This window comes from Physeter macrocephalus, chromosome 6 (genome assembly GCF_002837175.3).
Source record: "Physeter macrocephalus isolate SW-GA chromosome 6, ASM283717v5, whole genome shotgun sequence".
Taxonomy (NCBI): Eukaryota; Metazoa; Chordata; class Mammalia; order Artiodactyla; family Physeteridae; genus Physeter; species Physeter macrocephalus.
Window position 1 is genome coordinate 80744432 of NC_041219.1, and position 16162 is coordinate 80760593.

Genomic DNA, 16162 nt, shown 5'->3' on the forward strand with positions numbered 1-16162 from the left:
TATATTTACATATTTTTACATATTTATAAAATTGAATTTAGGGAGTAGTTTTTAACTTCTGAAGAAAGGTTTTCCTTTGCTACAACTTATAACTCTACAGACATCTACATAGAAACTATACTATATAAAAAAAATATATACATACATACAAACTTTGTCTCTAGGAGGACTTGAACCAGTTATAAAACAAAAGATTTTACCTACAGAAAATTTCAAAGTTATGCATTTAATATCATTGTTTATGGCTTGTTTTTTAAAGGAAGGTCTTAAAGCTGAAGAATCAAGTAAATATTTAAAGTTCAACTGTAACCTTTAATTCCTAGCAGTATTTGTACTTTAAATTCTTTTTGTCTTTACAGTCACAGATATTAATGTTGAAGGCCACCAGAAACGTTAAAACTCACTTGTTTATTCAAATGTATCATTTTCTGAATAAAATTTTGCTCATGGTTAAAACTTTAACTCAAAATGAAATTATTTTTTAAAAGATTTTAAGATTTAATTAAATTGAACACACACATACAAGGGAGAGAGATAAAGACCACCCATTTTGGGAGATAAACTCTTCAATAATGTATCTTTGTTTCACTTTCTAATGAGGATACTTTTGATTTCAGTAAAAAAACGAAACAAAACAAACAAAAAAAACTTTGAAGTCTAAGATAGTGTTTAGTTCATTTATCATCAGTCAGAAAATAACTGGTACAAAACCTAGAAAATTTAATCCATGTTCTTTGAACCATTCCTATTTCAAAAGATGAAATGTCCCTAAAGATATTTTATAAGAATAATATATTTAATAAGATATTTAATATTCTTATTAAAATAATTTATTCTGTCATCTTCATTCTGATAAATGCATTCCTATCAAGAAGAACAAATTAAATTCTCTAAGCCTTGGTTTTCTAATGTACATGATGAGTAGAGTAACAGCCATTACTCAGAATCCATTACTGAAAAGATTTAAAGGAATAATCCTATATATTTTAAATTGTACTCCTGGAGCTACCTCAAGTCCTGATGGATGGTAACCAAGGAGAGAAGTGTACGTCTATTTGGAAGACAGAAAGAGGAAGTTGGCTGGCTAAGGAGGGGAGTGTTGACTAACCAGTAGAGTTCCAAATGTCTCACACTCAGCTTCAACTGGGTAACTCCTTTTAATTGTAATACATATTAGATTTCATAAGATTTCACATAAGAATATAATGGCTAAAATAAGTCTGAAAATCACTGTTTTACAGCCGAGTACAATGCTTGATATATAGTAGGCATTTGCTAAAAAATTAATTTCCTTCTGTTCCTCTTAATTTTTTTTTTTTTTTTTTGTGGTACGCGGGCCTCTCACTGTTGTGGCCTCTCCCGTTGCGGAGCACAGGCTCCGGACGCGCAGGCTCAGGGGCCATGGCTCACAGGCCTAGCTGCTCCGCAGCATGTGGGATCCTCCCAGACGGGGGCACGAACCTGTATCCCCTGCATCGGCAGGCGGACTCTCAACCACTGCGCCACCAGGGAAGCCTGTGTTCCTCTGATTTTTTTTAGTAACTTCCATCATATATCAGTATCAATTTTAAATAAAGCAGAACAAAACAAAACAAAAAACTTCCATATACTAGAGTGGCAGGCTCTCGGTTAGGTACTAAAATAAAAATAAATAGGACACAAAGTCCAACTAAAAAACAGTCTAGTTGGGGAGCTTAATATATAAATAACTTAATGAATGATAGAAGACGTATATGTAAATCACTATGGAAGTTAAGGGAGAAATTTCTTCTCCAAAGTAAAACAAATCCTATACCTCAACTAGATACCGAGATAAATAGATCAGGAAAGGCTCAAGAAATGATGTGACAAATTTTGAATTGGAATTTGAAAGATGAATAATCTGATCTGGTTAGATTATATGAAAGGATGGGATGATTAATTTCAATATTTGGATGTTTAAAAGGACTTTTTCTGGATGAATGCAGGGACTGGGGAGAATGGTACAACAGGCAGATGGAACAACATATATGAAAGCACAGGAGTATGGAAAAGCATAGCAGGCTTAGGGAACTATAAGTAGTTCAGTTTGGTATTATTAGAGTGTAAATCTGAAGGCAAGGATAATCGAAAGATGCTGGAAGACTAGGCAAAAGGATAAACCATGACTTGCATGTTGCGTTAAGGTGCCTGGACTTTATTCTACAATTGTTAAGGAGCCAGGAAAGGTTTATGAAAAGGAAATAATAAGGTTTACATTTTAGAAAGAGTATTCTGACAGAAATACGGAAGACTGAGAACGAACATGCAAAAGACTGGAAGCAGAGGGATTTGTTAAGAGATTACGGAAAGATAAGGGGTGAGAATGGGATACAAAGATTAAAGAGATATTTAGAAGGTGGAATCAGTAGAACTTGCTGATTGTGTCTAAAAGTCTTCATCTCAACACATTCATTTCTTTAGATTCTGTCATAAAGAAAGACCAAATTGGGGGTTGATACCTTCTAGCAGGGGTTGGCAAACTAAGTTCAATTAGCTCACTGACTGCTTTTGTAAATAAAGTTTGTTGGAACATAGCCATATCCATTTTTTACATATTGTTTATGGCTACTTTCTTACTACTACAATGGCAAAGTTGTAGTCGTGACAGAGACCTTACAGACCGCTGAGCCAAAAATATTTATTTGATCCTTTACAAAGAGTTTGCTGACCCCTTATTATATTAGCTATTTTTCGATGAAAAATAATTTCTTTTTAAAAAGTATGTTATTCTCAAGCTCAAGGAGAGAAGCAGAAGTTATAATTAGTGACCAGCAGGGATAGAGAAGAGATGAGTTAGAAAGAGGAAACCAGAAACAGTAGAACCCATTATAGATTGTCAGGATAGCCATAAAGTTTGTGACTCCCAAAAACTTCATGTATAGTATGCTTAAAATAAACAGTATTGCTAAAAAATACCTGTCCTTGGTATAAACCAGCATCCTGAATGGTGCTGTCTGGTTTATTCAGTGGTTCAAATGTATTACTCATGTATTTGTTCCACAATCTGGTCTCCTTTTCATCTGGAATATTGAAGATTTTTCTTATTTCCTTTTCAATTGTATCTGGATTTAAGGAGGAAAGATATGTAAATATAATATTTAAAAATATACCACAGAGAGTTAAGTGCTCATTAGCATAAAAATCCTAAATTTAAATTACTGATATAATAGCAAGACTAGATGAACAAATATGTAGGAAATACATAAAAAAATAAAGAAAATTTTTAAGACCAGGTATACTTTTTAGGAACAAAATGGTAATTATAACTCAGATGATTACTTTGGGAAATTAAGACCTCAAAAGGTAAGAGTTCAATCATATGACACTAAAATATAATTTATGTTATACAGGATGAACTTTAACTTTTTACACATTATAAAATCAATATTTTTTCTTTTTTCTTTTTTTTTTTTTTTGCGGTACGCGGGCCTCTCACTGTTGTGGCCTCTCCCATTGCGGAGCACAGGCTCTGGACGTGCAGGCTCAGCGGCCATGGCTCATGGGCCCAGTCACTCCATGGCATGTGGGATCTTCCCGGACCAGGGCACGAACCCGTGTCCCCTGCATCAGCAGGTGAACTCTCAACCACTGTGCCACCAAGGAAGCCCAAATCAATATATTTTCTAATGATATGTTGGAGTTAGAAATTAAAGTATGATTCAGAGATGCCACAGATAAAAAATATTTTAAGTTACAACCAATTTAAGAATAATTTATATTAAGTTGAATACAATTTACAGTTTAAATAGCTAACTAAAATTAAATAGAATACAGGCACACAAAGAAAAGTGCCTTCTTTGAAGAGAGGTCTGAATTGGTCAAAATTTCTTGTTTCCAAGATAAAGCCATATATTTTCTTTATTTCTAAACCAGTTATCTGAATGGAAAAAGTCTTTTTAAAAAAGAACTGGAGCAGCTTAATCTGCTGTAAAATAAGATATACGAGTGTCTACATGTTTGAGAGTAATTAAGTTTCGGTACCATATTTACATGAATCTTTACGTACTTAAACATTAGAAAGAGACATTAGAAAATACTACTATATCTATCAAATTCTGGACAATAACTTACCTAACTTAGACTCAAGAAAATTACACTTAATATATTTTATGACATATAAAGAAATATAAGATACTTCTAAATTTTAGACTACTTGATTAATTTTGGACAAAACATTATTTGTAAAATACTAAACCTAAAAATACATGTTCTCTTAAAAAATATAAAAACCCACATCTACCCTACATAATTAAACTTAGTCCGATAACACAGTTTATGTTCTACTTAGCAGCTAATGTTCTTTAATAGTCTTATAGTCAATGACAGTTTGATTAAGGCATTAAATAAGTAGTAAATATTATAGTGTATTTCAAAACTTAATGCAAACTAGCCAGAACATTTAAAAAATTACATTAAATAAATATAAATATACTGTAAGTACTGCTTTCTATTTTGGCGGCATTAATTTTTTTTTATTGAAGCGTAAATGTATATGGAAAAATGCACAAATCGTCAGTATATAATGATAAATTTCCATAGTGGATACACCTGTGTAAGCAGTACTTAGATCAAGAAACAGAAAATAATGTAAGAAGGACAACAGAGGAAGAAGCCAAGAAAGGGAGGTCATTTTAGTCTTTCTATAAAAATAAATACTTCTTTCCTGTTTGAAGAAATAAATCTTGCTCATTGCAAAAATTCAGAAAATACAAGTATAAATAAAATGTCCACCTAGAGACAACCACTGTTAACATTTTGATACCTCCTCTTCCAGGCATTTTTTCTATTAATACATACATATTTATATAATAATATAATATATAACAAGACATATGGAAATGCCCCCTTTATTGAGTTTTGAAAAGGGTAATGCAAAGGCCCTAAGATGGGAATGTATACGGCATGTTTTAGAACAGAACGGTGCACCAATGTGGCTGAAGTGGAATGAGCAAGGTGGAAATAAGACCATAAAGGTACTCATGTAGGATCATATAGAATTGAGGCAGTTATGAAAGTATTCTATTTTATCTGATTAAGAAGGGAAGTCATTTAGGAGTTTTGAGCAGAGAAGTGGTATGATCCAATTGACACTTCAAATGTTCACTTTTGCTGCTAGTGAAAACAAACTGCAGGATGTCAAGGGTGAGAGACTAGGCTACTACAGAAATCCAAACCAAGGTGGTAACAGTGGAAGCAATGTTAAGTGGTCAGACTGGGAACAGATTCTGAAGGCACTGCTTAGAAGATACGTTGCTAAATTATATGCAGGGTGAGAAACACAAGAGAATCAGAATGATACCAAGGGTTTTGGCCTGAGCAATTAGAAGAGTGCAAGTGACAATTACTCAGATGAGGAAAAATGACAGAGTAGTAGGTTTTAGGGGGAAGGGAGAGAGTTTAGTTTCATATATGTTATCTTTAGATTCTCATCAGACACATGTGAAGATATGGAATGGTTGAAACTGGAATTAAGGGAGAGTTTGGGTAGGAGATATAAGACATCAATATACAGAAAAGTATTTAAAGCCAGGGGACTAGAGGAAGTCATCAAGGAAAAGAAAGAAGATCCAAGGACTGAGCATATCACACTGATGTTCTGAGGTCAGAAATATGAAGAGGATCTTACAAAGGACTCTGAGAAGATGCAGCCAGTGAGAACTTGTGCCCTGGCAGCCATGTGAAGAGAAAATATTTCTAGATGGAAAAGTGAGTAAGTATGTTAATTTTTGCTGGCACATTAAGAAATGGAAGACTTCGACCACTGGATGTATCAATGTAGAAGTAATTACAGATCATCACAGAAGCAGAACCAAGGAAGTGGTTGGTCTGATTTAGTGGGTTCAACAGAGAACGGGAGCAGAGGAAGTGGTAGCCAGAAAGCAGTTTGTTTAAACTGAAATTTGGCAAGTGCAGTTGTAGATAATGACAGCCTAGAGTATATCTATGGGAACTGGTGGTTGAAGCTGGATGCAGATCAAGATCACTGGAGTTGAGAATGTCAAGGTATTGAGAACATGTGTATATTTTTCTGTATATTAATCCGACTCTATTAGGCAGTTAATGAAAAGCATAAAGAGATAAAAAAATATTAACACAGATAATAGAAATAAAATTATTGTGGCAAACATTTCTAGTAGGAACATTTAATAAGAAAGTTAAGCAGTTCTATTAATAGATTTTATAAACATAAAGCATTTTTCAAATTTTACAATAAAATTGTTTTTCAGTGGTATCTTTAAAGAAAAAATAACAACATGTTTTATCTTTCTAACTGATACATGTTCAATACCCAAATATATCAATTTAGGGAGAAAAATATTAAAAAGGCAAAGTATTTTGGCTCTGAACATGGTAAATTACTTGGATCCTACTATCATTTTTATTATAAATCAATGTAGGCATTACTAGCTGAAAATGGAACATTTTATGAATTTGGTAAATTTGGTAAAAACAGAAAATAGGTGCTTATATTTCTTAATTCTGTTTACAGAATTTGTATACTATATTTCACGTACATAGCTATTTTGATCCTTTTTAATCAAGATTGAAAAAACACACAGGGAAAAATATACATCTCGTATTTCCTTTCTTATCAAATTCTTTGTTTCAAAACTTACTTCCTAAAGAAACACAAAATCAACCCAATTAACATTTGCACAGATTGTATAGGGCAGCAAATTAAGAAGTGAGACTCTGGTATAAGAGGCCGGGTTAAGGAGTTAAAATACTGGCTCTATCACTTGGTACCAGGGTGAACCTATGTAGGTTACTTAACCTTTCTTAGCCTAGGCTTTATCACCTTTAAGATGAGGGTACAGTAATGTTGAGGTTTAAATAAGAAATTTCCTGTAAAGTGTCTAAAGCATAGTAAGTATTCAATAATTGCTAACTATTATAACCATAACCATGAAGTTTCTAAAATTCCTGACGATTAATTTTTGCAAAAATTTTTGCTTAGAAAGTAAACTTGCTCTAATACAGATTTTCAAACTTTTAAAACCACAGTAAGGAACCGTGACCCACTATACACATATATGTTGATATTTTCTATTCTGATATTTTCCATTCCATTCTCTTTACTCCACAAACTGTTTAATGACCACGAAAGTATAGACAACACAGTTTGAAAAAACTGTTCTAATAAGAAATGTTAGCTATATGAAAAAATTTATTCATATACAATTTTAAGGCATATACCCAATGTATGTCGCATTTTTAAGTATTAGTAAATTTAAACTATGCTAATTAACATCTATGTAAATCATAAACTTTTTGAAGCAGAGATTCTTTACAAATCATCTCCTTGATAATTCTTACTTAGTACTTAATGTAAAAACTCCAAAATGCTTGTTTTGAGTTCAGAAATTAAACCTTAGATCTTCATATAATGAGTTTTAAAATATTTTTCAGTGAACTAATGTTCTAAAATAAGTTTCTTACTGCCTCATATAATTTATATATATATATAACTTTCCTATAGAAATGAGTTAAGAAACAAAGAAACTTTAATACCATAAGTTTAATACCAATCTTTAACTAGAAAATACAAAACTTTAAAATAACTAGAAAACATTATCTACATCAAGCATTTAAGAGGTAGCTTATTTATATTCTAATTGGCTGAACATTTCAGAAGTTAGTCTCTGAATTAATTTTAATAGGTCATCTTTGTTGGACAGACTTACAGATTCTTAAAGATTCTTATTGTGTACATTTTAATATCATGATTAATGTAATTTTATACATTTAAAACTTTCAGTTCTTAGGATATAGAAATGTTTTACTTTCCTGAATATGTTCCAAAGATCTAGAACTGCAGAAGTTAAGTACTTTATCCATAATAATGTAATAAAATGACATTTATATGGAGTTCCTAACATTTTAAGCATTCATTTTAGAAAGATGACTGTGTGAGTTTATTGAAATTGCACCTCAATTTACAAATGTTCTAGGTAAATAAAGAGAGGGAAAATAAAAAATCCATACATAATGTTTGGCAAAAACATTAGGATTAACCAAGCATTAGGAATTGAAGAATGGTACTATTTCATGAAAATTATGAGTTAAAGTAGTTTCCTGCAGTGAAATGGCTATGTGGTGAAAATCAAATGTACTTAAGAAATTCAGAAATATTTTTATTTACTTTTAATAAAGTGTACTTAATGACTGGTTCCAACAAGAAAAGCTATACGGTGCTATAATTCATAAATTTTCTAATCTTTCTTTCTAAGTCCTACATTAAGTGTTATGTCCTTCTCCAGTGTCCATTTACACTTTCCAACAAGATCAATGTTATTACCATTAATCTTCTGTACCAAAAACTTTATTTGAAAATAACCTTTTAAAATTTTTATTTTGAGTTGTCTTATCAAAAAGTACTGCAATTCTGTTATTAAATGCATAATCATTTATTTAAAAAACATTTTATTCAATATATTCTTTTTATAAATTGAAGTATAATTGACATACAACATTATATTAGTTTTAGGTGTATGACAGAATGGTTCAACATTTGTATACATCACTAAGTAATCACCACAATAAGTGACCATCTGTCACCATACAAAGTTAGAAAAACCTTTTCCTTGTGATGAGAACTTTTAAGATTTACTTTCTTAGCAACTTTCAAATTTGCAATTCAATATGATTGACTGTAGTCACCATGCTGTACATTATATCCTCATGACTTACTGGAATTTTATACTTCTTAATCCCCTTCACCCAATTTCACCCAACCCCCAAGCCCCTCCCATCTGGCAGCCACCAATCTGTTCTCTGAATCTATGAGTTTCATTTTGTTATTCAATACATTCTTGATCTTAAACATGTCGCTTTTAAACAGAATTATAAATTTACATGTATTTTAATATACATTTATATGTGTAGATATGTAAATATATAGATATATAAATACATAGGAGTTAGGCACACTTACATTTGATATATAATTCTGTAACCTACTCATTATTTAAAAAAAAAAAATCAATAGTCATATTAATGCTAAGCCCACTGCTTAAGTAGCTACTTAATTTTGTATTTATAGAGTCCAAAGAATAAACTGTGAGAAAAAAGAATATAAACGGTCATTTTCCATGCTAAGAATGGTAAATTATTATTATTATTGATATATATATTACATTACCTGACAAAGTTTTACCTAAGCAAGTTTTTATTTAAAGTTCTACTTCAATTTATAGTCATGTTACAAACATGATATGTATTTTCAAATGCTAAATTAAAACAATCATCTGATTTTTTTTAAAACAGTAAAATGGCACAAATATTAAACTCATTTAATAATGTAAAGTAGACCTAGAGATGATAAATAATTCAACTCTAAGCTAAGACATATTGTATGATGCTTGGAAATCTGTAATGTCTAAGGATAAACCCTTAAAATGGTTATCATCTTAGTAGAACATAACAAATAGAATTTTAAATAAATGTCTAATAGCAATGGTTTAACAAAGAAACAGGATCTTGCATTACCTATTGTGTCAGCTTTGCTAAATCTTCGAGTTACAACATTGTTCATGTTTCCATTTTCACAGAGCTTCAATTCTGTGAGATATACTTCTACTTTGCAGTGCTTTACAAACATACCCTGTTCAACCACCTAAAAAACAAACAAATTGGTATCAGCTATAGCTTGATATATTTCACTGTTTTGATTAACAATACATTTCTCTAAAGAGGCTTTAGAAAAAAACTACAGATCTCCAGTGAGAAACTAGTAACTATTAAAACCCATCAGTATAAATAATAGATATTGGATAGCTGAAAAAGAAAGGAACATTTTTGGAAATTTTAATATTTAATAGAATATGAATAATCATGACACAAACATTAACAGACAGTTTAGAAAGGCATTCTACTACTCTATGAAGATACTTTGGTATACTATAAATAATGAATACATTTAGTATTTATGATGAGAAAGTGAATGCAAAGTATAAATACAGCTCTTATTAAAGATACAGACATACTTTTAGCTTTTAGTACTTGATCTCAAGCAGAAAACCTTTAAAAATTGTAAGGTTATAAAATTTCAGTTAGCAACAGCTATAATATCACTCTATACATTAAAATAAATCTTTTAAAACAATAACTACAAACTACTGTTGCCAAAATATCCAGCTATGCCCTGTAACTGATATGTTAGTTTTCCATCCTAAGATGACTTTGTTTGACCTTTAAATGCATACTCAGTAATTCTATGCAACAAATGAAAAAAAAAAGCTGCTAAACATGCAAGCAATAAGGCAGAAAAAGAGAAAATATGTATATATTAGGTTCACCTTATTAATAAGTATATTTCCTTTTGATCTTCTAAAGGTTAACTGTAGGATTTCAGTCATGAACACTGTTTCTGAAAATAGTAATCGGCCTGATATGTGATACATTAGACAAATATGGCAAAAGGGAGGCTCCAAATGACTGTTGTACTCACACGCTTTGCATCAATTCAATAAGGGACTCATAACTTTGTCTTTCACTTGCAGGGAATTGTTTGAGCTCAAAAACTTCAAATGTAGTTTGTCTAGTATTTAAAATATCCAATCCAATGCTAATTTTTATGATACTTTGTCACATATATTCTCCTAATTATACTTGTTACATTCACATTTCTAAAACAAGCAACAGCATGCACTTCCCGTGTTAATTACCTTAACCCATTTTACAAACTAATATACAACTGTTTAACCCTGAACTAATTAAATTTGTTTTATACTTTATTTGAAGGATTTTGCTTTATGCTTATTTGAAGTTACGAAGGAAGCAAAGGATATTACATCATTTCTAAGATTACTTGAAGCTGTAAAGCTAGGAATTAAATATTCTTATTAATCAGAAATTTCTGCTCTGGGAATCAATATGTAAGAATCCTAAAATAATATTATATCATGTTAGTTACTAATCATCAGTAGGTTGCCAAAACTGAGGTACCTACAGGCCTCATTTTATTGGCTGGGGGGTGGGTTGGTGGGGGGAATGACTAACAATACAGCAGGTAATGGGATAAAGAAAGAGGATAAAATAACAAAAAATAAGAAAATCCCTCATTATGATTTATATTGAGGTATATATTTTCTAAGTAAGCATAGTTTTTTAAAAAATGAGAATCTTCATAAAACTAATAGATATTTTCCTGGAAAGAATCTGGTGATTTAACTGTCAGAAACTCACTGTCAACAATGAAAACAAAACAGTTCACTATTTCACTATTGTATGTAAGACAGATAGCCAACAAGGACCTAAAACAAGGGCACTCTACTCAATATTCTGTGATAACCTATATGAGAAAAGAATCTAAAAAAGAATGCCTGTATTTTAACAAGCCTATCTCACTCTAATTTAAAGCCAGTGACCTACTGTATAGCACAGGGAACTCTACCCAATATTCTGTGATAACCTATATGAGAAAAGAATCTAAAAAAGAATGGATATATGTATACGTATAACTGAATCACTTTAATGTACACCCGAAACTAACACAACACTGTAAATCAACTATACTCCAATAAAATAAAATTTAAAAAAATCAAGATTTCAAAACCCACTCTTTATTGGGATTCAGAATATTTCTCATTTTTCTTTTATCCAACAGTATACTTACATTGCTAAAACCCTCATTAACATTACTCAGAATACTGCTACTGTATTTATAAGATATTTTACTGTTTTCAAAAGTAGTATATTAAAAAGCAGTTATTTTAAGGAAGATATGAGTTTGTCCTCAAACAATTTTTATTTGCAAGAACCACACTGTATGAGTGATTAAAGCTTGAATACAACAGCATCACAGCAGAGAAAAATAATTAGCATATTTATGTATTAGTGTCATAATCGTATGTATATTACTTGTTCATATAGAGCATCTCCTTTATATTTGTTTATATAAAGTATCCTACCTTCATTAAAAATGTTTGTGTTGAAAATAATCATTTAAAATGATGGCTATTAAGACCGTAACAGGAAGAAACAGGCTTAGAAAAAACAGGATGCAAAGATTTGCCTAGTTATTATAACCATTAAGATATACATTTGAAATAAGACAGAGGTGACTATTCAGAAATAACAGTTGTGTTTCACAATTAGAGGTGACAGCTAAAGTGTTTTTTTCCTAAGTGAATTATAATGTTGTTGAAATCTGTGCTTGGATTCTATTAATTCATGGCCACAATGAAGGTCAAGTTTTTTTACTAAGTTAGTTAGGGAAATATGTTTATGCTAAATTAAAATAAATATAATTTCCATTTGTTCATTTTGCTGTGAATATTAGAGAGCATTTTGACTAAAGCTATGAAATATACCTGATAAACCTAATGTAGTCTACTCTTTATATCGGCATATGACTGCTCCCCGCTTGGAAACAGAAAGTAATTTCTAAAGAAATCTAGTACTTTAAAACAATTTGATAACACTGGGCCTAATAGACAGACACACTGACTATTTTTGAGGAGTTAGCTACATTCACTTTGGCAGCACTTACTGAGCATCTATGCTTAGTGCTAGAAATACACAGGTGAATTAGACCCAGTCCCTGGAATCAGGGTGAGAACACCCAGTGGTAAAGACAGAGAGACTAGTAGAGAAGTATAACACAACTATGAAATCACAGGTGTTAACATATAACAAACAAATCCTACTTGTGACATTCTATACAAATATTTCAAGATATATTTCTTCAGAAACAAGGACTCAAACATAACCATAAAAACATTATCACACCTAAAATATTAAAACTAATCCCTTAATATCGAATATTCATTACATTAAAATTAAATTAATTAAAATGAAAATCTTTTTTTTTTTTTTTTTTTTTTTTTGCGGTACACAGGCCTCTCACTGTTGTGGCCTCTCCCGTTGCAGAGCACAGCGGCCATGGCTCACAGGCTCAGAGACCATGGCTCACAGGCCTAGCCGCTCCACGGCATGTGGGATCTTCCCGGACCGAGGCACGAACCCGTGTCCCCTGCATCGGCAGGCAGACTCTCAACCACTGCGCCACCAGAGAAGCCCCTAAAATCATTTTTAACAGATCCAAATAAAGCCCATACACTGCAAATGACTGATAAGTCTGAAGTGTCTTTTAACTGAAAAGTTCACCATCAATCTTTTTATTCTTGCAATTTTTAGTAAGACTACTTCATAGGGACTGTGAGATATATTCTAAACAAGATGCAAATAATATCTAGTTGCCCCTCTTTTTATGATGTTGGTAGACATTAATTAACCAGCCCCTAGATCAGGAGTGGGCTAACTATGATCCACAGGCTAAATCTCACTCATCATCAATTTTTGTAAATAACATTTTACTGGAACACAGTTATTCCCATTCATTTACGTGTCACCTATGGCTGTTTTTGCACCCAAAACAGCAGAGATGAGTAGTTCCACAGTGACCATTTTGGCCCACAAAGCTGAAAATATTTGCTATCTGGCTTTTTACAGAAAAAGTTTGGTGACCCCCTGACCATTAACTCATTAGGTCTTCTTTAATTTTGCTCAGTTAATGTTTCATAATTTTCATTGTAGAGAAGTAATTTTGTAAAGTTTATTTTATGTACTTCGATCTGTTGTAAACATTATTTTAAAATTCAACTTTATTTGTTGCTGATAAATAACTGGTTTTTCTGTATTTACCTTATATCCAACCACCTTGTGAAACTTAATTATTGATTTTAATGGTTTGTTAGTACAACTTTTGAAATTTTCAACATATAAAATCATGTCTTCTAGAACATTACAATTTTATTTCTTTATTTTCAATCCTTATTCTTTGAGTTATTTTCCCTGCATTACCACACTGGCTAAGACCTCTAATATAGTTATCCTTGTCTTGTCCCTGATCGGGGAGGAAGAGCTTTGAATATTTTACCAATAAGTATGTCTGAAATAGGTTTCTATTTCTAGCTTTTCTTAAAAAAAATCATAGATATTGAGTTTTATCAAATGCTTTTTTCTGCATCTACTGAGATGGTTTTTCTACTTTACTCAAATAATACGAAAATTATAATAAGTGATTTTCAAAGTAAAACCAAAATTGCATTTGAAAAAAATCCAGCCTGGCCATTTTTTAACTCCCTTTTTGCATACTGCTGCGTTTGCCTTGCTAATATTGTGTAAATTATTTGGTATTGTGTTATTAAATATTTGGTTGAATATTTACTGGTGATGCCTTCTGGAGCTACAGTTTTTTTTGTGAAAAGATTTTTATTTAATGATTTAATTTCTTTATTCAGACATGGCAATTGAGATTTTCTATTTCTTATTTCAACACTGTTGTATTTTTCTAGAAATCTGTCCACTTCACCTAAATTTTTAAATTACATAAAATTATTCAAAATTAATCTTTTAAAAAAGTCTTTAGACTCTGCTATGATGTCCCCTTTTCATTCCTAATATAGGTGATTTGGGCCTATTTTCTTTTTATTCTTGATCAGTCTTGCCAGGACTCATCTTTATTTTACTGATCTAATTCCAATGTTCTTTATAATGAGTCAACTTTGTTCATTTAATGCAAAAGTTTTTTTCTATTTTCTATTTTTACATCTACTTCATATTATTATTATTTATTTATTTATTTTTTGCAGTACGCGGGCCTCTCACTGCTGTGGCCTCTCCCGTTGCGGAGCACAGGCTGCGGACGCGCAGGCTCGGCAGCCATGGCTCACGGGCCCAGCCACTCCGCGGCATGTGGGATCTTCCCGGACTGGGGCACGAACCCGTGTCCCCTGCATAGGCAGGCGGACTCTCAACCACTGCACCACCAGGGAAGCCCCTATTATTTCTTGATTAGGCTTAATTTCCTTTTCTTTTCTTCTTGAGAACAGTCTTTCTTTTCTTCCAGTATTTACATTTAAGCTATAAAGTTCCTTCTAAGAATGACTTTAGTCATTCTTTTATGATGCATCATTATTATTCAGTTAAAAATGTCTAATTTTACTTTTTATATCTTCTTTGACCTAAGGATTACTTAGAAGTATATTGTTCTATTTCTAGGTAGCTGAGAGATCATCTAGTTGTCTTTCTGTTACAGACTTCTAAATTCCCCTGAGGACAGAAAATACACTGAATAATTTCTATCATTAGAAATATAATGGAATTTGCTTGATGGCTCAGCATGTGGTTAATTTTGGTAAAAATTCCACTTAAAAAATTTTGTATTCTGCATTGACTAAGTGCAACGCATGTCAATTAGGTCATGGTGGTTAATCATGTTGTTCAAATCTGCTTCCAAGCTCATTCACGTGTTGTTGGCAGGCCTCCGTTCCTCTCCAGCTGTTGGCAGAGACTTAGTTCCTCATCATGTGAGTCTTTCCATAGGCTGCCTGCATGGCATATGGCTTCACTCAGAGTGACTGATCCAAGAGAGAGCCAGAGAGCACTCCAGTATCTTTTACAAACTCAGAAACAACATACTATCACTTCTGCCATATTTTACTGGTCACACAGACCAACTCTGGTATGATGTAGATTACATAAGAGTGTGAATAACAGGAGGTGGCGATAACTTGGGAGCATCTGTGAGGTTGTCTACCACAGTCAAACCTCTGGTACCCAATAAGTCACAGACCCTCCCACCAACATGCAAAATACACCCCACCCCCCGCAAAGGCCCCCACTAGTCTCATCCCATTACAGCATCAACTCAAAGTTCAGAAACTTGTCATCTATATCTGACTAAGGTACAGATGAGGATCCTTGGGCATAGTTCCTTAAGCATCTTGAGTATAGTTTCTCTTGATCTACAGGCCTGTGAACTAAAAGATAAATACTGAAAGTTCCTTGGTTAGGGCTCACTTTTGCCCTAACATGAAAATGACTCTTCATAACATTTGCTTCTGTTTTCTGAGTCATCCTTTTTTTCATGAAAGTTAGCACATGTTTGCAGTTGAGTAAATTCTTAGTCTGATTTCTGCTTGTAGCAGTCTGCAAGGGCAAGGCCTCTTTAATTTTATACTGTCTCTGCAGTCCAAGATGGCAGTGGTTCTTGAAAACACTGTGCGTCTCCAGTGCATCTCACTGGAGTTCAACCCAGTAGGCAAAAGTCACAACCACAAATGTCCTCTAGCTAAGTCTTTTCTACCTTGGGTTTATACTGAAGGCTCAGGGACATTGCCCTAAAGCTTCTTAG

The 16162-nt window shown here is 32.4% G+C and overlaps 1 protein-coding gene across 9 annotated transcripts in view; it reads right to left on the reverse strand.

Annotated features, from left to right (window-relative positions):
* USP15 (ubiquitin specific peptidase 15) overlaps positions 1 to 16162 on the reverse strand; it is a 141571-nt gene that overhangs the window by 91483 nt on the left and 33926 nt on the right. For all 9 annotated transcript variants that reach the window (XR_003680306.2, XM_007105257.3, XM_007105256.3 and 6 more), the window contains exons 4-5: positions 9511 to 9637; positions 2938 to 3083 (exon numbers count right to left, since the gene is read on the reverse strand). Coding sequence is in view for 8 of the 9 variants with exons in the window: in XM_007105257.3 (XP_007105319.1) it covers positions 2938 to 3083; positions 9511 to 9637 (273 nt within the window). In the remaining variant the exon portion in view is untranslated. The remainder of the gene's footprint in view (positions 1 to 2937; positions 3084 to 9510; positions 9638 to 16162) is intronic.